At 40.6% G+C, this 21,340-nt stretch overlaps 3 protein-coding genes and 1 long non-coding RNA gene across 4 annotated transcripts in view; 2 read left to right on the forward strand and 2 right to left on the reverse strand.

The window, feature by feature from the left end:
• Window positions 1-16,016, forward strand: part of LOC111254501 (large neutral amino acids transporter small subunit 2) — a 26,384-nt gene extending 10,368 nt beyond the window's left edge. The window contains exons 2-6 of the mRNA XM_022815405.2: window positions 10,127-10,252; window positions 10,796-10,889; window positions 12,154-12,673; window positions 13,271-13,448; window positions 13,680-16,016. Coding sequence (XP_022671140.1) covers window positions 10,127-10,252; window positions 10,796-10,889; window positions 12,154-12,673; window positions 13,271-13,448; window positions 13,680-13,747 — 986 coding nt within the window. The 3' untranslated portion in view covers window positions 13,748-16,016. The remainder of the gene's footprint in view (window positions 1-10,126; window positions 10,253-10,795; window positions 10,890-12,153; window positions 12,674-13,270; window positions 13,449-13,679) is intronic.
• On the reverse strand, window positions 15,945-17,751 carry LOC111254502 (cAMP-dependent protein kinase catalytic subunit-like). Its single transcript, XM_022815406.2, has 2 exons — window positions 16,914-17,751; window positions 15,945-16,286 (listed from the first exon to the last, which is right to left on the reverse strand). Exons 1-2 carry the CDS (start codon window positions 17,749-17,751, stop codon window positions 16,108-16,110), a joined length of 1,017 nt encoding a protein of 338 aa, XP_022671141.1. The 3' UTR covers window positions 15,945-16,107.
• LOC111254500 (protein C-mannosyl-transferase DPY19L1) overlaps window positions 16,236-21,340 on the reverse strand; it is a 10,975-nt gene continuing 5,870 nt past the window's right edge. Inside the window, exon 3 of the mRNA XM_086974831.1 lies at window positions 16,236-16,375. Coding sequence (XP_086830957.1) covers window positions 16,316-16,375 — 60 coding nt within the window. The 3' untranslated portion in view covers window positions 16,236-16,315. The remainder of the gene's footprint in view (window positions 16,376-21,340) is intronic.
• Window positions 17,295-17,994, forward strand: LOC147754663 (uncharacterized). Its single transcript, XR_015317073.1, has 2 exons — window positions 17,295-17,433; window positions 17,578-17,994. It is a non-coding gene; the product is annotated as an uncharacterized LOC147754663 (long non-coding RNA).

The following is a 21,340-nucleotide window of genomic DNA, read 5'->3' on the forward strand; positions in this document are numbered from 1 at the left end:
TATATATGTATAGACACGCACATATATAAGCACAGCAGTGCTTTAAACTTTAACTGCCATGCCTTTTATGTATTAGAAATTGTCTCCAGCACTGCATAGGAAGTTAGCATTCGTCAGGGTCATAAATGCGAGTTGCAAAAAGCGTGAATTTAATTGATATATAAGAGCACAGGAGTTATTAAGGATCCTCGACTGAACTTGCGCTTCTGTGGTATTATAACCATACATAGAGCGGATACTAGGCTTGCGGTACTAGAGGGGTTCGTTGATAGTACAGCTTTGTTCCTAGATAGGCTGACTCTCAGGTGATCATTTACAGCCTCGAGAGCACCACATGAAGGACGTACAGAATGGGAGCCATTTCACTCTTCGCGGCAAGAAACGATAAAAACTTATGGGTCTGAAGACGCTGAAGCGCGTTTCGTTTTATGAAAACCTAGTAGATCTTGTTCTTCGTCAGTTTTTTTTCAGTGTTAGAGTGAGAACTGTGAGTTTTTGAACTAGGTTACCAGTTAAATGTACCAGGCTGGTCACATGGCTATTTTCATCGGCATGCGAAAATCCTCGCATACTGCCAACCATATGTCCTACTGACGCAATAGGTTTCTTCTAAAGGGTAACAAAGCTTCCCTTATGTTTGAACGGTCGTTACGCATCCTTTACATGCACACGTGCATATTACGGAAATGTACGTACTCGTGCGAATACATTCAACATAGAATCTACACGCACACTTTCGCTTATTGCATTGGACATTTTGATATGACATTATGACGTTAGTAACAAACGTGCGAAACGCTTTACTATATGTTTTAGACATCATACGTCTTGTTGTAGACATTTTACAGGCCGGTATTTTCGCAGGAGCAACCTCTCAAAGGACGCTCGATGCAATGGGCATTGCAAGCTGGTTTGAGCTGCTTGGACAAAGCTAGAAAGCTAGTACGCATCATGACAAGTTCCATTCCAAACCAGCAAACACCGAATCGTTTCTCTGTGATGCTGGACAAATCCGTGGATGGGTAACATGAAACATGTACCATATATGTGTTCGTCATAAACTGCATCGGTCTAGAACGTGGAATCCTTACACTTACAGAATCTCTCCGCTAGTATATTGCCCACTACAAAGGTTTTGGAGAAAAAGAGAGACTATAGCCAAAAATATGCGTTACTTTTGCATTTTTCATCGTTAATAGAACGGAATAATGGCCACGCACCGAAGGCATTTTTTAATCGCGTTTGGTTCTACTTTCCTAGGGTATCCTTCCTGTTAATAACTTCTTGCATGTCTTTTTTTTTTACTAGCTAACCTGAACGAAGCATACTGCTTATTATTGATATCTGCTGTTGGGAATGGCTGGCATTACTCTACTATAATAAGAAGTCAGCGATCAATGCCTTTAGTGTACATAGGTCTTGGTGCGATTCGCATCAGAAAGTGGCTGAGCAAAAACAAGGTTCATTGCGTTCTGTTCTTGTACCGCGACTCTATGGACAACCCTTTTTAACGGAGTTAGCAACAGGCCAGTGTCATTCAGTGGAAACCTCTTGTGATATTTTTCTTGTGGTCGAATCTGCCCTTCACCTCTCATAATAATAGACTAGAACTCTTTCATGGTTTGACTATTTGTCGAGCGGAGGGAAATTTAAATGGGATATTTACACCAGCACTGATCACGTCTTATAGAGAAGATGTTACATGCGCAAGGTAGGACGCTTACGATACGCTTTCATATGGCTCAATGTTCGCGGACGCGCACCTGCCCTCGCGGCGGAAACTTAGGCTTAGACGACTTTGCCGAATCACTACTATCATTTTGACCGAAGAAAGAAGTGCTTTATAACAGCAATCGGATCCACAGCATTGGTTGTCGTCATCTCGAGTCAAATTTCCGCTCCGTAATTACAAAACAATTAGGAAGTCATTAACAGATGGCAGAACGGTCTTCTTTTCTTTCTGTCATTAGCAGGGATCATGACTTGTCTAAGAACGTAAAAATAGCAGCATCTATCTAGAGCCGCTGTTGTTATTTTTTGTCAGAGCTACTGTTCTGGGTCAGTTTCGCCGGCACGGTCGGAATTCGTCACTTGTCCATAGGTTGCATTGTTTTAGGTTTTGACGTGTCGGATTCGCGCGTCCAAGAACAGACTAGAATGTAATCCGATTGGATGCGGTAACCGCCTGGTACACTCTATAGAGTCCACCAAAGATTTTTAGAATGCTTTATAAGACCAAGGATCGCTGGCGTCTTGCTGACGCCAATAGGCGGCGTACATCTGCGTAATCGACGCCATCATGCCATAGCCCTACACGCTACGTTATGGTGGAGAGCCAACCATCCAGTTATACACGACCAGAGCCTATTTAAGACGTACTTGGTGCCGTAGCATACTGTGGACCGAATAGCTTAATATTGCCAGATAGAAAGAGGGAACGGAAAAGACTCGTCTGTCGATCAAGCAGACCTAGCTGCAGATTGAACGAATAGTCGTAACTAAGACCCGTAGGTGGCTATGTCCGTAACAATACAGGCAAGATTAACAAACGACTTTGCTAGGAAAAAAAATGACAAAAAGTTTCGCGTATTAAAAATATAGGTCATTCGCTTGATACGAAACATAGCACGTGAAAACAGCTTGCGATCGAGTAGCCCGTCTCTCTCATCGGAAACGCGATTAAACCAGATGAAGCCTGCGTAAACTTAGCGGCAGATCCGTCTAATTTTCTTTCGGCCGTTTAAGACTATGAAAAGTAATCGAAGAATAGGTTTATTAATATTTAGCTATTTCAGTAGTAGGAACTTGCCAATTTATTGAGTTCGCTAGCACAAGCCATGCAGGCTAGCTGAGAAATAAAACGAGATTGAACCTTAGTCAAAATCAGAGTTTTCAACCCTATCTCTAAATAATCAATTTATATGCCTCGAAATAAATTTTCCTATTGAAAATATTTAGCGTACCACCAATGATATTTTATATTTACTTAAGTAAAAAAAAAATAAGGCTTGTGTAACCTCCTTCCTTTCCTCCTATAGTTACTGTTGATTTTTTTTGTAAATAGTAAACCTTAGTATAGATTAGCTTGTATGCTTGCTAAGGCCGATGTGTATAATAGCCATACTAACAAATCTCGCTAAACTGTATGTAGCCTTTTATCAGTAATCCGTTTCAAATGTAACATCGAAAATGGTACATTCACATTTTTGGTGGGTAATGAAACTCTCGTAGATGAAATTTCTTCGATTGACGACGACAAACCGTTTTGAACAAAACCGGAACTTCGCTTAAGAAGAACTTTTTTGCTCTGAGGCAGTTTTTGAGACTATAAGAAAGCTGATTGAATACGCCGATTTTACATTAATAGCTTTTAAGGTAGACTGTTCATTGCATCGGTACAAACATCGGTATAGATCTTGAAACGCCGAGGTATTAACGCCTGCCAGTCAGCGAAATGAATATCAGGACCAATGCCCATTGGATCTGGGCAAGTTTCGACGGGTGAACGTTATTTCGTCTATTATATCACCCATTACATACGTTTCACATACATACGAACGAGTGTCATCAACATCTGAGGTGCTTCAGCCAAACAGGGTTCGTCTGAAGAGCACCGGTGGTCTCTAGGCTTCTGTCGTTAATTTCTGCTCACAAACAGTACGCTCACACGATAGCCGCTTTCCCTTGTACGCCTATCTGTCATTAGCGCGTATTGAAGACCGTTTCATTTTTAACGGCAATTTTGGCTGCAAGTTTTTTATCGCGCGTTCTTTGAGCAAGGATTTTCAGTCTCTTATTAATTATTAAGTTGCTTCCTTCGGTCGTCCAATGAAGTTATTGTTTGCTTGCTTACTTATATCACTTAGAGTGATAGCTTTTGCGCGTTCAGATTGCAAAGTCATACTCTACGAAGCCACTCCTCGTGCTTCGTCTGCATGCTTAATAAACCAAATAGTCCTTATTTTGGTCAATTCGGTTGATGCCAATATATCGATGGCCACAACGACTTTATTGCTACGACCGTCTGCGGGTATTGCTATTTGCGATACTAGTAACAGCATAGTTGTAAAACTCACAGTAGTAGATTTATGCCAGTCATTGAAAAACGCTGACGGTTATAATTTAGAGGCATAATAAGTCTAAGGCTAGAAAGGAAATTCTCTTGTGATCGTGGAGGGATTGTTTAAAGAAGGCACTCGTTATTACAGACGGTTCGTTACAGACGGTTGTGTTGAATTTTGTCAATGAGTTGCCTCCTTTGTGGTGCTGATGTGGGCAAAAACACAGTGAGATGACACAGCTTGGGTTAACATGCCAGCCCTTTCGAAACGAGAAAAGCGATTCGCGCTGCAGCCATAACTTGTCCTATAAAACAGGACCTCGATATAGGGCTAAGTTACAAACCAGTTGTCTTTTATTACTAATAGTCATTACTTATATTACTTTACACTGTAGAAATACAGAATTCTTCGAGCGTCGTACCCTAAGCGTTATACATGTTTACTTTCAGGTAACTTCTGCGAATAATCTATATCATCTTTATAAATAAGGCGCATTTTAGTTATCTGTGAAGCTTTAGAGGTGTTGACCGTATCGTTCAGGAAATTGATGTTCCGATAATCATTAGCTTTTATAAAAGTTAAAAGACGTTTTCTGTTGACACGCGTGTCAACGTATGAATGGTCTCGCTTTGCGTTCGGATGTTTCACAATGGGGAGCATCAATCCGTTCTTGGTTTGTTACCAGCAGTCTCTATACGTTGTGTAGAGTTGTATAGGTGAACGTCGTCGATGTGATCAAAACTCCACTCACCAAAATGACTTTTGTCACTCAGTCAGTGCGATGCGGGTTGTATGCGGACCGTTATAGTGGTCCGAACAAAATTCCTTTTGCGTAGCAGGATGCGGATGTGATTGACGCCAATAGAGGCTGCTTTGGCGATTGGCGACGGGGTGACTAGCAGTCATCGAGTGCAGACGCTTGACCCTAGAATACTTAGATGCAGGAGAGCTTTTTGTCGATCTCGTACAGGTCCAAACGCGGTGATCAGTTCGCCTACTGATTCCCTTCTTACAATACGAAGTGCTGCATGAGATCTCTGTGCGCGTGACGATTGTGGGCGCAGCTTGTTTGCCTTTGACATTGATTTACGCTTCCCGCAACCACATTGGGCCAACTGCTCCGTAGAAGCAGCATTATCCGTTCAGGAGTACAAAATTCCCTACTAGCTAACTAACCTCTAGCCGTCTATAGAGCACACTTTATTTTTTGAAAGATTCGCCCTATTGGATACCATCTGAAATTTAACTGCTCCCCACGATACAATCTACTAGGCTAAGAGAGATATCGCTAAAAGCACGAGCAGTTATCGTTTTCGACTCAATTTTTCTAATGTGCATATGTACAACTGGGAAGCAAGTATACATACTCAGGTGTATATTGGTATTTGAATCCATGACGTGAGTATGTAGGCCTCCATCTTACCGACTCTTCGAGTTTCAACATTTTTAATCGTAGTTTTGATCTTTTAACCGCATAGTTCCATTATATTAAAACTATTTGAAGCTATGTCCTATGAGCACCTGTCGATATCCCTGATCGAGATTGGACTAGGGTACAGGACAAGCCTGAGCTGAAGCTATGCGCGGGTTTTATGGTATGGTCCACGTCCTATCTTATCGAGTGGTGAACTAATCTGCCCTTTTGGTGTCGTTTTAGCTAACAAAATCGATGAGCCGCCAGCCAGAGTTACTAAGGAGTAACAAAGTTACCTAGTTCTATCTCTGTCTATGAACAAAGAAGAATGAGGCTGCCCTAACGAGAAGAAAAAGGTCATAAGCGACCAGTGCTTGAGCTATGCGTCTATTGAAAGGCTTCAGCAGCCTCATATCCACGGTGCAGAATAAGAATGAGAATAAGCTGCGTTCCTTCGTGATTATATCCAGTATATGAAAGATGACAAGTTTATTGACGATCTGAACGTCCTAAAAAAGCCCTGAATCGTTATCCGATCAAAGGCGCAGCATTTTGCCTTACTCAAGAAAGCACAATTATAATATGCTGCTACTCAAGTAATTAGCAACTAAACTAATTGTCGATATGTTATTCGTTCGTGTGCCCTCACGAGGTGAGTGCCCACCAGAGCTATAGTTTGTTTCCATATTGCGTCGCAACACTTCACTGCTAGTGAAGTAGCTAGGTCATGATGGTGTCAGTTAGTACAACTGATTCTTGCTGATACCCATTTCGATTGTGCTATATATTTTAATTGGTCGGTAGTGCGGGTTTGTAAATAGATCGACACCGCAATAAGAATAGAATAGTGGTAGAACTTTGATTTAGAAAGATGTCTAGACAACAATCCGCAGTATCAATTTTGCTCACCTTATTTCAATAGCAGTAGGCCAGACGCACGCGGACTTTAATGAGATTTTTTTTTATATATATTATAAAACGGAATACGTCTATTTTTGGCTGCACGTAACCTGTACCTGTCTGTATTTTTATTGTGAACCCGGCGTTCATTAATCTCAACTTGCTTTCATCTGTGCCCCTGGCAAAGTTAGTCGGTTAAGCTATGGTATATAAAGTTAAAAACCATACTTAAAAAGGTACTTCGTACTGAACGAACAGTGACATTAAATTAACTATTAACCACCTCGGGAAAGGTGTTTCGCAACAGGTAGCTGGCTCTTAGATAGATTGGGTATGGGTACGGCATCCTGATGGCGTATCGGGTAACATGTTTGGCTGCTGAGCTAGACGAATACGTGGTAATTAACGCTTAAATCCAGGTGTAGAAACACTTCATTCCGTGCTGGAAGCCAGTCGTTTGATGGCGTGATGACGCCGTTCGAATTCGAAATTAGAACGGCGCTGTAAGAATATTTAGGAGAACTTTTAGTGGACAGTTAAGTTTAGGTCCTGCTTACCACCGCTTCAAATCATCTGCTTTTAAGCCAGAGAGGTAACGTAACCGCGACAGGGCCGCCCGACAAGTCGTAGATCGAGTTCAAATCCGCGGATAGTTGAAAAATCTTTAACGATGGATAATAATGCGCTTTCGTATATACCAAATGCAGTTCCAACAAGTGAAATCCTATTTATTCATTAAGAGATAACAGGTTTTTTTGTATGCTTTCGATTTATTAGCTCTAAAGACATGAAGCGTTTGTTTGATTAAATTGTTTTTTTTTTCGACATATTTGATTGTCATTGAGACGAGCACTTCCTCGAATTGCTTCGCGCACCGGCAAGCTTATTGAGAACGTATTAGCTGTCATGCTTAAGGTACCTGTACCAGATTCTAATGTAATGTTATTATTATTAGTAAGCGGCTGTTCAAAGCCAAGGGCATATGCTGTAGGTCATTTTATTCGTGGGCGCTATGGCGACGATTGGTGTTGGCAATATTGGAGATGTGCTGGTATACGATCTTCTCTTTCCCACACTGTTGGTCCTCTTAAATTTGTCAGTTCATTGAATCCGTTTCCCGTATTGGTCGATTTCATCCCTAGCTGGCTTTCAAGCTACAAGCTTGCTTGGCAACATGTTTCTATTATTCCGTCTATTTCACTGGGTGCTCGATGGCTGCCTTCTTTGCGCTTGACCTTCGTCATCTTCATGGTATTTTCCTGAAGCCCGGCTGCTTTCTTTCTCCTTCTTTAAAGTCTCCTTACCACTCAGTTTCAGACGCTGTGGACAATCAATTGGGGTCATCGTTCTGTTGTCCGTAGTAAGCAGGAGATGAGGTGAATGAGTGCATCAGCTCCGTTTTGAAGGACGTCAGCGGCAAGAGGCCGGTCCCCTGCCGTTATCATCACCCATAACAACAATAATATTAATCGAGATCGTCAAGCGAGCAACAAGTCAACCACCGCCGCTAAAGATATTTCTGCGAGTTCGACTACCGTTAAGCCGACGTTCACTGCTGCTGCTGCCACTAGTAATCAGCATGCCATCTGTGGCAATTCCTTCTATTTCATCGCTTTTGTTGTCGTCTATTCAGCCAGTAAGCTATCTGAATTGAGATTATCAAGTATTACCTGTGAAGTCGGACGGCCTTTGAAAGGAATAGCGCAGGTCGGCAAGTAGTGCATGCGATATTGATAAGATGCGGTAAAATATAGTAACGTCTAGCAAACTAACTGATCCAACGGATGATACCTGTAGGTCTCATGCATCCTATCGATGAAAACGTTTTTTGACGGTACCAAAAACGTCGATAGCATGATAACTGTCTGTAGCAAGAAGGAGTAGCGTTTGTGTCAACGCCACATCCCGTGAACGATCAGCAAAGTACTTCGGATTATATTTGCTTTACGATTTACAAATGTGTATAAAGTATCAATGTGTAACTATCAGTCACGTAGTATGAACCTCAGCCGCTAATAGAGTAAATCAATGGATAGTAGTTGTGAGTGCTCCGACTATAGGTGAAGTCGCAGACTTCGACTGATGCATATAATGATTTTGAATGACACGAGAACTCAATATATTGTGCCGGGTACTGATTTCGAACTTATTATGACACACTGTAGGTATTCCCATATGAGGAGGGTTTGCTCTAGAATATCGATAGCATCGTAGCATGATCCAGAATGCTAAAGCTAACGCTTCAGCATATTTTTATTAAATTGGAATCATTTTTAAGCGAAATAGCAAACTATCCTGGGACAACATCGCTCCGTAGACTTTTCGTTTCTTGCCGGTAGATTCGTATCGATTTATTGACAAAATTATCGAATCCCCAACTTTGCTTATCGTTGCGTATAACTGTCGCAAATTATACCCATACATACATATATATATATATATATATATATATATATATATATATATATGTTTATCTTCTAAAATAAATGCATAATTTATTAAGACTTTGCCGTTCCCACTTTAGTTTTCTTACAACGAATACAGCATGTAGATAATTCCCTTCTCAGACCAGCCCATGAGTTTTTCACCTTAACGGCGTCTTTTAAGGTAGAAACATTCGTTCCATTGCAAGATGGAGGTGAGAGCTCTATTGCCTCTGCGAGTAGAAAAAGCTGAAAATAATATTTCAGAGAAAAGATAGGAAGCGCGAAGTTCGCTCGATGTATCAAAGCTGCAGCTACATTTGCCTCTGAATCTCCGCCATTCCACTGCTCTCAGGCAGAAAGGAGGGTGGCAGGCACCCTTTCCATTCCACTTCAGTCACTCTTTCACTTACCAGCATTCGTGTACCCACTTCTTCACTCACTCATTGTTGTTCTGCCAAACAGATTCCCCACGGTCATTGAAGTGTGCCTCCGTTTTGTGGGTTTTAATTGGTCCCCAGCGAAAACTCATACCATGTCCCTGGCCCACTTCCCACGACAACCACGCAGCCCCCCATCTACCAGGCTCTTTGCCTTCTCTTGGGCTTGGGTGACCTTATTGTCCTTCAGCTAAATCAGATACCCACTCACTCACTCACTCACTCACTGAACTGACATTGCTTCGAGGCAGGTGAGCGCCCAGTGGGAAAAGGAACGGAAGACGGGAAAGGTCGCAAAGTTCCTCCACAGGATAGCTCTGTACTCTTACACCCTAAACTGCTCTTTGAGGGTTAGCTCAGGCGCCACAGCGATGGTAATCGCCGCGAGGACTAGAGGGGTGTATGTATAATATAACAGGGTTATTAAGGGAGAAGAGTCAGCAAGATAATGGAAGTAGAAGATTGCGTTCACCTACCGTATGGTAGCGGTGGCATTGACGGAACAAGTGCTGTCGCTGGTATTAACTACTGTCTATCAATTTGCATATCTTGCCTTTTGTGACCCATAATAAGCTGTGCGTTTACAAACATTCGTATACTTCGATATATATATATAATGTGATAATTATTATATTTTATTATGCATAAACCTATACTATATATTCATATATACACCTACAAGTGCGGCCTTGTGTACAGTAAAAGCGTAGCGTATATGGACATTATCGGCTACAGCCAAAAAGTTATTGCTTAACACAAACGTACTACACATTTTATATACCAGTCACTGCCGTACTAATAGTCTGATCTGTCACAACTATAACATAACTTATTCATTATTGAGATCAGATATTTACTTTGCTTTTTTCTTAATTTTACTGTGCTAAGTTCTTCTGACGTTCATCAACTGCTGGGACGTAAAATGGGCGACAACTGTGCAGGACGTGTTCACCTACGGAAAATTACTAGCACTGGCAATCATCATCACAACTGGCTTCTACCAACTCGGCAATGGTATAAAGCTTTCTGGCATTTTGTCCACAGCATATATCAATTAACAAAATATCTTGAATTACGAAACGTTGTAGTTCATTCATACATTTATTTTACATTGAAAAATTTCAAAAATGCCGCCTCTCGAGTGCTAGCATTTCAGTGTTATTCCGAAGGTAATATTGTATCGCCTGGTGACTGTTGAGCAGAGCTAAATAGCTAGCTATCTAATTTATTTCGATATAAGAAAGTCTATTTCTGTTTTGTGATCCCAGGTTCCGCCTGTTAAGAACAGGGCCGAAAGGTTTATGTAGATGATTAGGTTATAACATAATTGGTAGTAAATTAGATAATCACGAAATTGGCGTCTAGCAAGCTGCAATGGTTCACGGCTTGACAGATCCAAAAAAAAATAGTTCTAAACCGAACAACTAGTATTTTTCCTATAGAAACACATTTATAGAGCAAACTGTTATTTTCCACAGACAATAACTAGCTCAAAATATATACATTTCTTCACCAAATTGATTGACCAACTAATAAGTTTTTGCCGCATGGATATAGGAAAAACGGAGTACTTTACGTGGGACAATACAGAAACAGACATCACGAAGATCGCGTTATCTTTTTACTCCGGTCTTTTCGCCTACAACGGATGGTGAGCCATCAAGGAACTAATTATAGTTTTATTATTAGCTATTTTAAGGCGTGTGAAATCATAACACATTACCAAAACCTAATTATTTACAGGGATCGCGAATGCGCCCCACCGATAGTTTCCAAGCAAATTATCGCTAACTCGATTTCTAAGATCCGGAGTATCACGGCTTTACCCATAATTCTAATCAAAAGCTCCTCAACAAAAGGAAACAGGGGTTGATAACATATTGGGGATGGAAAGCTTCGTTGCTTCTAGTACACCGTGCGAGTTGATTATGAAAAATATGTCACATGGATCAGAAGAGATTCTTTTCTGGAAATACTGCTACTGCCCTCACAGACTAGCTATACGGACAATAGTAATAACAACGTACTGATATAGTCATCTTGGAGATTTGTTTTGCAGACAGCTTGATCAGTATGTAGTCGACAATAGTAGCTAAGACTCGCGATAAAAATGCAAAGGTGAACTGAGCCAACGGGTCCGAATGTATAAAATATTCAGGTGCTGCTTTCTGCAAGGTCCGTGTAGAGAAACGAAGCCTTGATAAAAACATTTCTATGTAAACCCTAACCAGCTTCTGATCATCAAATCAAGGGAAATATCATCGATGCACGAAGATTGATTGCTTGAGTTTTGAACATATATTTCTACAGGCTGATATTTGTGAAGAATTGTCGTTGACTAAGTGGACGAGAACGGATGTTTAACATATACTTTCCTCAAGTCATACAGTCATTTAGACACACACATACACCCACTGGAGAGCTTCTTACCATAACACGATGGAAAAAGTGAAGAGAGGTACTCTATGGATACAAGTAAGCAAAGAACTCAGAATACGATGAATCCTATATAAATGACTATTATAATGAATCTATGTAACACCCTATACATTAACGATATCCCGGCGGTATTTGGATGCTTACCTTTTAATCCGATTTGCCGTGAGGTTGGGTCGTATTGCCTAACATATAACCAAAGCGAAGCTTTCAACTCAGATACACATATATAACTCATTGCGCTACAGGAAATAAACATTCTAACAGTGTGTGGAAACTAATAATTCAAATCCTTTCGAAATCTGTCAGTTAGCTCTTAATCTAAAACGATCCATGTACAACAGTAATGTTTCACGTTTCATTTATAGTGGAGTCGATTAGGCCGTTTGGCCTGCCAGGACGCTAGATATCATAACAATGTTGCAATCCCATACAGAATCCCTAAACGAAGTCTTTTGGTTCATTCATATCTCTTACAGGAACTACTTGAACTTTGTCATCGAAGAACTAAAGGATCCTCACCGCAACCTACCACGTGCTATTTTCGTTTCGTGTGTCCTGGTAATGGTTGTCTACACGTTGGCCATTGTAGCATTTCACACGACCCTTTCAATTCCGGAAGTGCTGGCCACCGAGGCTGTTGCGGTCAATTTCGCTGAAAAACTTTACGGATGGATGGCGTGGATCGTCCCCGTTTTCGTAGCATTGTCCACTTTTGGCGGCGTAAACGGTATTCTGTTTACGTCATCACGACTCTTCTTTGCTGGTGCCGAGAACAACCAAATGCCCCGTCTGCTCTGTATGATTCAGATGAGCCACCTCACGCCAACACCAGCTATTCTCGCCATGTGCCTGCTCTCACTGGTTTACCTCACCTCGAAGAACATTAGCGCATTAATCACCTACGTGGGTTTTGCTACTTGGCTGTCGATTGGGCTTGCCGTTGCTACATTGCCATATTTCCGCTGGAAGCATCCAGAATGGGAAAGGCGCGTCAAGGTAACAAGTGCATGAAATATTACTACAGCACTGAACATGATCATTCTTTATCGGAACCATTTATTTTTACTGTCGAAATACGGATATTGAGAGCTGCATGCAATGCTATATGCATATATCGTATTAGGCTTAATAGTAACTCCAATATTATTGTCGTTTTAAGCACTCTGCGGCTTATCTATTGTTGATTACCGTATGAACGTGCTGTACGCAGCGTGCTTTCGGTGCCTCCGCCTTTGTGTGCATCTTCCTATAACATCCTAACGGCTTTTAAAGAAAGATACTTAGCTATCAACAAAACCGAATTTGCAACCACAAAACACTGGATTATAGCGCATTGGTCTTTTTTTTTTTAAATAAACTGAGCTCGCGTAACGTTTCGATGACTACGCTCAATGTACAGGGTGCCATTATTACTGCACAACATCACGTGTAAGCAGAAAGACATGTTTGAGGAATCAGCAAAAAAATTAAAAAAAAAAAATCAGAAAAAGTAGCGGAGCGAGGGAACGCTTTACCAATGGAGAAATAGATTAGTCCAACCGGTCAACCCCCAAATTAGTTGATGTTTCTATATTTTCTATGATTTAATAATAGGTACACATGATATTCCCGGTCATCTATCTGGCGGCGACGGCTTTCATCACTATTGTCCCTATGATTGCGAAACCGACCGAAACTGGAGTCGGATGTCTGATCATTGCTACTGGGGCGCCCGTCTATTACGTATTCTGTGCTTGGAAGAGTAAACCAAAGTTCATTCAGAAGTTCTTCTGTAAGTACAGTTTTTTTTTTACTTACTTTTTTTTAGTAGACGTGTACGAGATTCCTGCGGTGCTGATCGGCCCTGTTCGGAGCCATATTTGACACGTAACGTGCTATGCGACCCTTAATGGGTCTAATACAGTATGAATATATATAAACAAAAATACAACAAACAAACAACTAGGCAATTATGGTTCCAATATTTAATATAGAGAAATTCCCTTTATAATTTGCCTTGCAGATAACATGACTGTCACTTTACAAAAGATTATGATGGTTGTTGAAACGGAGAAGGCTCGCAACGTCTAAGCGTCTTTCACATTAAATATGAAGATAACCCTTCTTCTCTCGAACGATGCTCGAATCCGACATTTCGCCATTATCGGAGCAAAAAAATTTTTAGCAGCGGTTTTCTTAGCTTACGAATTGAAGTGTGGCCCATTTCGATCTTTAGCCGCTCTACTCAGCCGCTACTACGAAGATTGTGTGGAATACTTTTTTAGGTGGTAGATTGTTAGAACAAAGTTTAAGCTTAAATTGATGATTGTATTTGTTAATCTGTGAGATTATATAGATAAATTTTTCTATATGAGAAAAAGGTCGCACTGAAATTACTCAAGAGCGTTTCTAGTATAATGAAACTTAGGGAGTTTGGTTCTGAGACGGCTGCGCCTTGAACTTTCGTGGGCGCGTGGGAGAAGGTAATTTTGGATTGAAGACTATTACGCCATAATTGGATTTCCTCTATTCTCGGTCGTTGTCGAAGAGGGAAACGACCAAAAAGTGGCTGAGAAAGTAGACTACAAGTCGTTACACAGCCATATCGCTCTTAAAGGCAGCAGAAAACTAGTTACTATAATTACTGTGTGTCTATGACGTGCACAATTTGGAAGTAAGAAGCGGAACTCTCTACAAGACGCCCAACGACAGAGGACGCTTCAACGAACGAAACACATGACCTCTATGACAGTATACGACTTATGTGTGTATGTATTCCACATATATCACCTGTGTCTTTATATGAAAAGTTAATCGATAGGCCAAAACGAAGGACAAATAAAAGATCATGCATTTTCCAAAGTGTTCCAGTGGTTAAGTAAATGATGAAAGTATACTCGCGTTACGTGTTCATATAGGCAGCAAATGGCTTATTTTGAATGCATCATAGCAGTGTTTGTCTCTGTTATCACCATAAACTAACCAATTTATGCGCGAAGTAAACACGAAAAATAGAGAGAAGCCGATGATCTTGACGAAGCTTTTACTACCTTTTAAACAACGAGTAATCAAAGGAAGAGAGAGAAATCTACGGCTCTACGTAAACTGTTCGAGTCGTCACAGAAGGCACAAACTACTAATAGCTAAAAAACCAAAAAAACGACCCGATGATATTTATAGGAAAAATACGCATGAACCTATTTTACCGTAGTATCGTTATTTAACAAATTATTGGATATTAAATTATTTACCCACGTGTTCAGAGTTTCAATGAAATCTTACGTTGAAAATATTATTAAGTTTTGCCAAGTGGTGCAACGGCCTCCCTAACTGGTCGCAACAACATAAATGTACGTAAGTATCGCTTTATTTTGCCATATATAACAGAGTAGAGCGATATTTACCAAAACCATGTGCTCCCTTTTCTTCAACGATGCTATTACTACCTTCTGTATATAGGATCTGAGAAAATAGCCAGAACAAAGACCGAAAGAATATTCATGAAGTGAACCTGACTCTAAAATGCTTAGTAAATGAAAAATTATATTTATAATTTAATAATATTATATTAGGGAATGACGACTGACTGACTGACTGACTGACTGACAGACAGGCTGATAGAAAAAGCACTAAAAGATAAGCAAGAGTTACCGTTGTAGAGAAAAAGCGCGAGGTGGAAGGAAGGTGTACCCGTACTGTGTGAGATAAAATCAGCTATTACGGATATTATTAGTTCGTAACGAGGCAGCACCTACTATTGTTTCGTCGTTGGAAACGAAGCCGCAGATCGGTCAAAATGAAAAAAAAATAAGTGTTAAGCTTTCAAAGTTCTGGAATAAATATCCTCACATAGATGTCGAGCAACTGTCATTTGATAATACTATCCGTGTCCTTAGCCTCGGTAGGTTTCTGCAAAACGCCGTCATGAAACATTGATCATACGCCAGCGGTTCCTTGATTGCTCTATTTAACAACAACGACAACAATTTGTGACGCAAACAAAACAATGTACAACTGAGATGAAGAAGTGGTATTCATTCTTAAATGGTGACCAGCGGAAAATTGTTTCCAATGTTTCTTATTAGTATTATTATCCGCAGACGTGTGCTGAGTGCTTATTTATGATGCTAGTACATCTGTATCGAACGTACGTAATAGTATACTAACTACTATTGGTTTTAGAGTTATCTTTACTATTAAATATCGAATAGCAGTTTTCTATTCATCCTGCTGACTGCTGCTCTTAATAATTACTGACCTAGGTTCTTCGATCGAATAAATAAATGTGTTTAATGTTTAATGGCTTTATTAATAATAAATCATGTTATTTTGAAAAATATTACCACACCTACATGTGTAACACATTTGGTTTTTTTTCATTATAACAATATACACAATGGTAGTTCATCAGCGATATAATCAGCGAATGGGTAAAGCTGGTACTAAGCGAACTAAAAATCGGCGAATTCCGCTGCGTATAAATCCTCGCCGTCGTCACCGGCGCCAGGTAAATTGAACGTCTGCTCCTTCTGGATTTCCTCGACGACGGGAAAACTCCGTGGAGGTGATACTTTCCGCTGCAGGAGAGCCTCCCAGGCCACCGCGAGGAACCAGCCGTGTTCACGAATTCCTGATATATGCGACAAAGCAGCAGCAGCATTATGACCGATGTGTTGGTACCACATGTGAAGCGACATTACGATGCGATGTTGCGTCGTACTATGGTAGCAGAAGGATTGAATAAAACGAATGAATCAGACTACCTTTTTCGATGGAATCGGGCTATCGAGCTCTATACTCAATTAATTCGAACCCACTAATCACTAACAAAGATGTTCGTTGAGCACTGGGCAGCGACATTGCTAATTTGTAGGTCCACCAAATTTAATTCATTTTACCCAAAAAAGTGACCAAGAATGTTTGAGGAGCACTCTCTGAGGCTGAGGCTCGAGTACGAAACAACTGCGGCGACTTCATTTGCCAAAGAATATGCTTAATGCAACACATTATAAACGCATGGAACGGGCTACTTCACTTAATTCGTCTATTTTATTTGTATCTAGCAAGAAAACGAAAGGAGCCAACAAATTGATTGAGGTATGTTATGAGGGAAAGCTTAAAGTATTCCTAACTACGCGTGGTAACCACATGTCGATAGTACTGCTTCATAAATCAGCTGTACAAGGTCTGAGAAAGGTGACATGGCGCGCGAGATGTGTGGTCTGGTATTCGTGGGTTGATGTACGTGAGTACGTACCTGGCGTTCCGCGACCTGACACGCCTAGCCGCTTGCTAGGTTTTTTTGCAAGCAGCTTGACAACTAAATCTTTGCAGAGGTCAGTCACTTTTACTTCGCCGAAGTCAACTTTTTCCTTACAGATTTTGTTACAGATGTCTCGATATTCGTTAGCTGCAAATGGCGTTTTGCCGCAAAGCATCTCAAATATAAGAATTCCGTACGCCCACACATCTACTGATTTACCGTACGGGCGCATAGAGACAATCTCTGGAGCCAGATACTCTGGTGTACCACACAAACTGTAGGTCTTGCCGGAACATTTTTTTGCAAATCCGAAGTCCGACACTTTCAGATAGCCCGTAGAATCGATTAAAATATTTTCAGGTTTCAAATCTCGGTATAAAATGTCTACGCTGTGTAGAAACTCGATTGCGAGAATTACGTTGGAGGCGTAGAATCGTGATTCATCCTCATCAAGTCGATCGCGCGTCTTCAAAAGATGAAAAAAGTCACCTCCATGAAGGAATTCCAGCGCCAGGTAGAGATTGGATGAGTCCTTAAAATGATATAGTAGGTGCACTACGAAATCGAATCGGATCATACATGCCTGAATGTGTTTTTCCGAAAGGACGTTTGCTACACTGTCTTTTTTGATGACGTTTCGTTTGTTCTGAACCTTCAGGGCAACTTCAGTACCGGAACTCTTATGTCTGGCGAAATAAACTCTACCATAGCTTCCCTTCCCTAGGCAGCGAAGAATATCGAAGTGACCAGCAGTAAGGGAAGCTTGAGAGAGAGAAGGGCGCTCCCAACGTGAAAGGAAATCGAGTCGCACTGCTTCAAGCAGACTTACCATCGTCTGTTTAACGGAAAGCGACGCACGAACTCGCTATCGAAGAGAATACATCACTTCGTTATGGAGTACAGATAGAGCTTTGCTAGAGTATATTGGTCTTCTCATTGTTAATGTAGGGATTAATTGTTATGGAAACATAAGAATGTCTACTAAGTAGACGAATCCTATTTAAAGTAGGACATGCTCTTCTTTAGCATGTTTTTAAATAGACAATAAAAATGAATACGTCCGCTTCAACAACTACGCTACTCAGCGTGTTTCTCAATCATCCTGAATCATTTGTGCAGAACTTGAATCCACCGCTTATGAACGTTATCTGTACGCGCATGTCTTCACTCATCTCAACCTATCCACTATCCAAGGTGGTTTCTTGCAAAACCATCTGTCTTGGCTACTCGCTCGTTTTTTTGCGAAAGACTATTAATTTGGCAAAGATACAGTAAGGAAATGTCACTTATAAACAGGTTTTGATCCGCATCACGCCTTTGGAAGCCACAGTCCTTGCATAGGTCGTTTCCACAAGCCCGAATTATTCATGGAGATGATGTTTTTTTTATGTATAACTAACCGTCTGTGTCAATTTGTCGCACATATCAACGTAAGTACATTACACGACCTGTGTGATCAGGTAAAGAATGTTACTGCATATTTCAAATCCGTGTTTGTCATTTTAGAAGAGGTCGTCCGTTAATTTATATTCAAGTGGCTTGTGCTCATTGTGACTGTCAACTGACTGCGCCTGATATTGACGACTCAAGCAGAAGCTTAATTAAATTTGTTTTTTTTAAGACATTTCATCGTTTCGGTTTCGAAGATACTAATAATTATACTAATTGTTAGTATATTCGAGTGAAAAATTGGACCGTGCCATTTATTGATATGGAATATTTAAAGGTTTAATATAATAGTAAAAATAATAGGTTGCTTGGTTTCGTGATGGTGCAATGGTCACATGTTTGTTTACTAAATTAAGGATAGGTGAGATTCTAAGCGGGGCGCAGACGCTCTTCATTTAGTCCTAAAGATCAGCTGTCCAAAATTAGGTTTGAGGACAGCGTAAAAGTGGAAATAGTAGTAATAACAAGTAATGACATTTTTTCAATTGTTCACTTCTTCTGTCACTTCTCAGCATTTGTTTACTTGTAGAAGTCCGTCGTAAGTTTATTGTGTGGTGAATATAATCATGTTTTGAGGCCAAGACCTGATCTTCTACATTTCGCGTTTTGTCGAGGCCAAAAGCTTAATAGGAATAGATCCGCTATGTACACTGTAAGCTTCCTGCTCGTGCGAACTGCTCAAAGGTGGCTTGCTCAGTTCAGTAATAGCATTTTGGGCCTGAGGGATGAATCTTGCCTCTATCGGCCGGTTAACGAGAAATGGTTTTAGCGTTTAGCCCTCTGCAGGACAACACGCAGCCATGATGAGAGGTTTCGACAGAATTGTTGCTCGTGAGGCAGAAAACTTAATGGGAAATATACAGAAGTCCAAGATGAACCCATATCGCCGGCTGATGAAACACTGATTCGCTTGGTAAAATCAGAGAGGTCTCTAAAGGTCTGTGCATAACCTAATTGACTCAAGGGGGCGAGGCAAAGACCGAATAGACAACGCAAAGCCAGTTGTTTCCTCGCGAATGTCATACATACCACACTTAGAAAAGGTCGTTGAAGCTGTTTTTGCATCCATTATATTCCCGCGACAAATGCCATCAGAGTACTGATTTCTCCAAATTCCGGAAAACGGAAATTGCTAGTAGCGCGTTTTGCAATCAAGAGGGTCTCAAGATCTGGCTTGGTGAGTTCACCAATACCAAATTGGAAAATTTAGCCACGTTATATTTATTGTTAAAATTTATGTAAAACGCCGCATTTTAAGAAATCACTCGTTACTTCTCTACCTACCTGCTGTTTATCGCACAATGTGAATGGTGCAGTTTGTTAGCCGTTTTCGCGCATGTTTGTAAACGGCCAAGCCAATAATAGTAATTTTTTCTATTCTTCAATTTTAGTGAGAGAGTGGAACCTATGTCTTACTGGCTGTTAGAGCTAATTGATACCAGCATTCGGTACGTTTGCGGGCTCAAGTCTGCGGAAAATATAGGTGACTTATCGATCGATTTGGTCGAATGAGAGAACACTAATGATAGGATGAAATTCGAGTCCATAGTAAAAAGCTTTCCCCATAGCCTACAGCGCAGCTAAACCTCATTACCACCACAGGTAGAGTAACCATGCCCGCTCAATTTTGAAATTAAATTGTTCGGTCTAAAACCTCTAGTACAGCCCAGCAAGAAAATTCGAAATGGCAACAATTGCATCTGTGGTACTATGCCGTGTCCACAGTAGCCGCTCCGCATGATTAAGCTTCCGGCATGGAGCTGTCTGGAGTGTCCAAATTACCTAGCAATTAGCTTGCGCGTTAAACGCGTACAATTTAAATTGTTCGGACATATTTCTCAGGTTTCCCAGGGAACTTGAGACAATAAATTTCTTACTACATGGATGTTCGGTAATGAGAACCAGAATGCAAGAACGAGTTGCGTGTGCCAATAGCCACTTAGTACTTTTATGGGTGACTACCACTACTCAAACGGCAGAGAACAAGATACAAGGAGATCGCTTAAATGCGCAGACCGGCTAGTGTTCTGACAAGCCATAGTGTAGCAAATAGTAGTAAGTATATGTACTAAACTAATCCAAAATCTTCAAGTATATATACATATGTAATTTCCTACTCCTACAAGGTTTAAAGGGCCCAATGAAATACCCCTACAAGCATCACAACTTTAAACGCTGATTGCCGCTGTAACCACTGCATCAAAATTCGATTTCAACGATTAACGTAAACTGCGTTGAAAAGTAGACTTCTTTTTCGGTTCAATTGGGGAACCGTAGGATTCAGAAAAGTCGACTAAGAATTACTAATTAAACGAAGGTAAAGTTTACCGGCTTAGAAAAGGGCTATGGCATTGCTGCGACCAAAGACGTTAACTTGGGCAGTTATTTTTGCCGCTTCAAAACCGCGATATGGATTTTCTGTAGAAAAAAGGTCACATAACGGCAGTGCTTTATAAACGGAAGGCCCAAAATATCAGAAGAAAGGTATATGTGGATATATGGACTATAAAAGCGAAGCTCTATTAGAACCTATGGATTCCCGGAAAGAGAAACAGGAAGCCTTTTTTCTCCTTTTAGGCTACCAATAATAAAGCAATTAAAATAAGAGTATTCATCATGGGAAAACCAATCGGAATATAATTTCGTTCTGGACCTAAAGCTTAATGGCTTCTGAATGTCAGCTGACAAATTGGCAGTGATCAAAGAAGCAAGATACACCGGAAGTCTTCCGACCTTACGTAAATCTATGGAATTTAGAGTTATCTACTATCCATTTATGGTTATTCAGGCAGGGAGAAGATAATTCATTATACAATGTGGTAATCAAACTGAATACCACAGTAGTCAACTTGAAGAAAGAAATATACATGTAAATAATTCCTGACTTAAGACTGCGACGATAGACAGCACCAACAACATATCTATATAAAAAGTAGCTAAATTGTGTCGATTCCTGTATTCTCTCTCTCTCT

Source organism: Varroa destructor, unplaced genomic scaffold, assembly GCF_002443255.2.
Source record: "Varroa destructor unplaced genomic scaffold, Vdes_3.0 BEIS01000007.1, whole genome shotgun sequence".
NCBI classification, from domain to species: Eukaryota; Metazoa; Arthropoda; class Arachnida; order Mesostigmata; family Varroidae; genus Varroa; species Varroa destructor.

What these genes read in the sequence shown, in the direction of transcription:
- LOC111254502 (XM_022815406.2), bottom strand. Translation starts at nt 17,751, where the DNA reads ATGGTAAGTCTGCTTGAAGCAGTGCGACTCGATTTCCTTTCACGTTGG. An exon ending in GTCAGGTCGCGGAACGCCAG is followed by an intron (nt 16,287 to 16,913) that starts GTACGTACTCAC and finishes CGCATATATCAG; the next exon opens with GAATTCGTGAACACGGCTGG.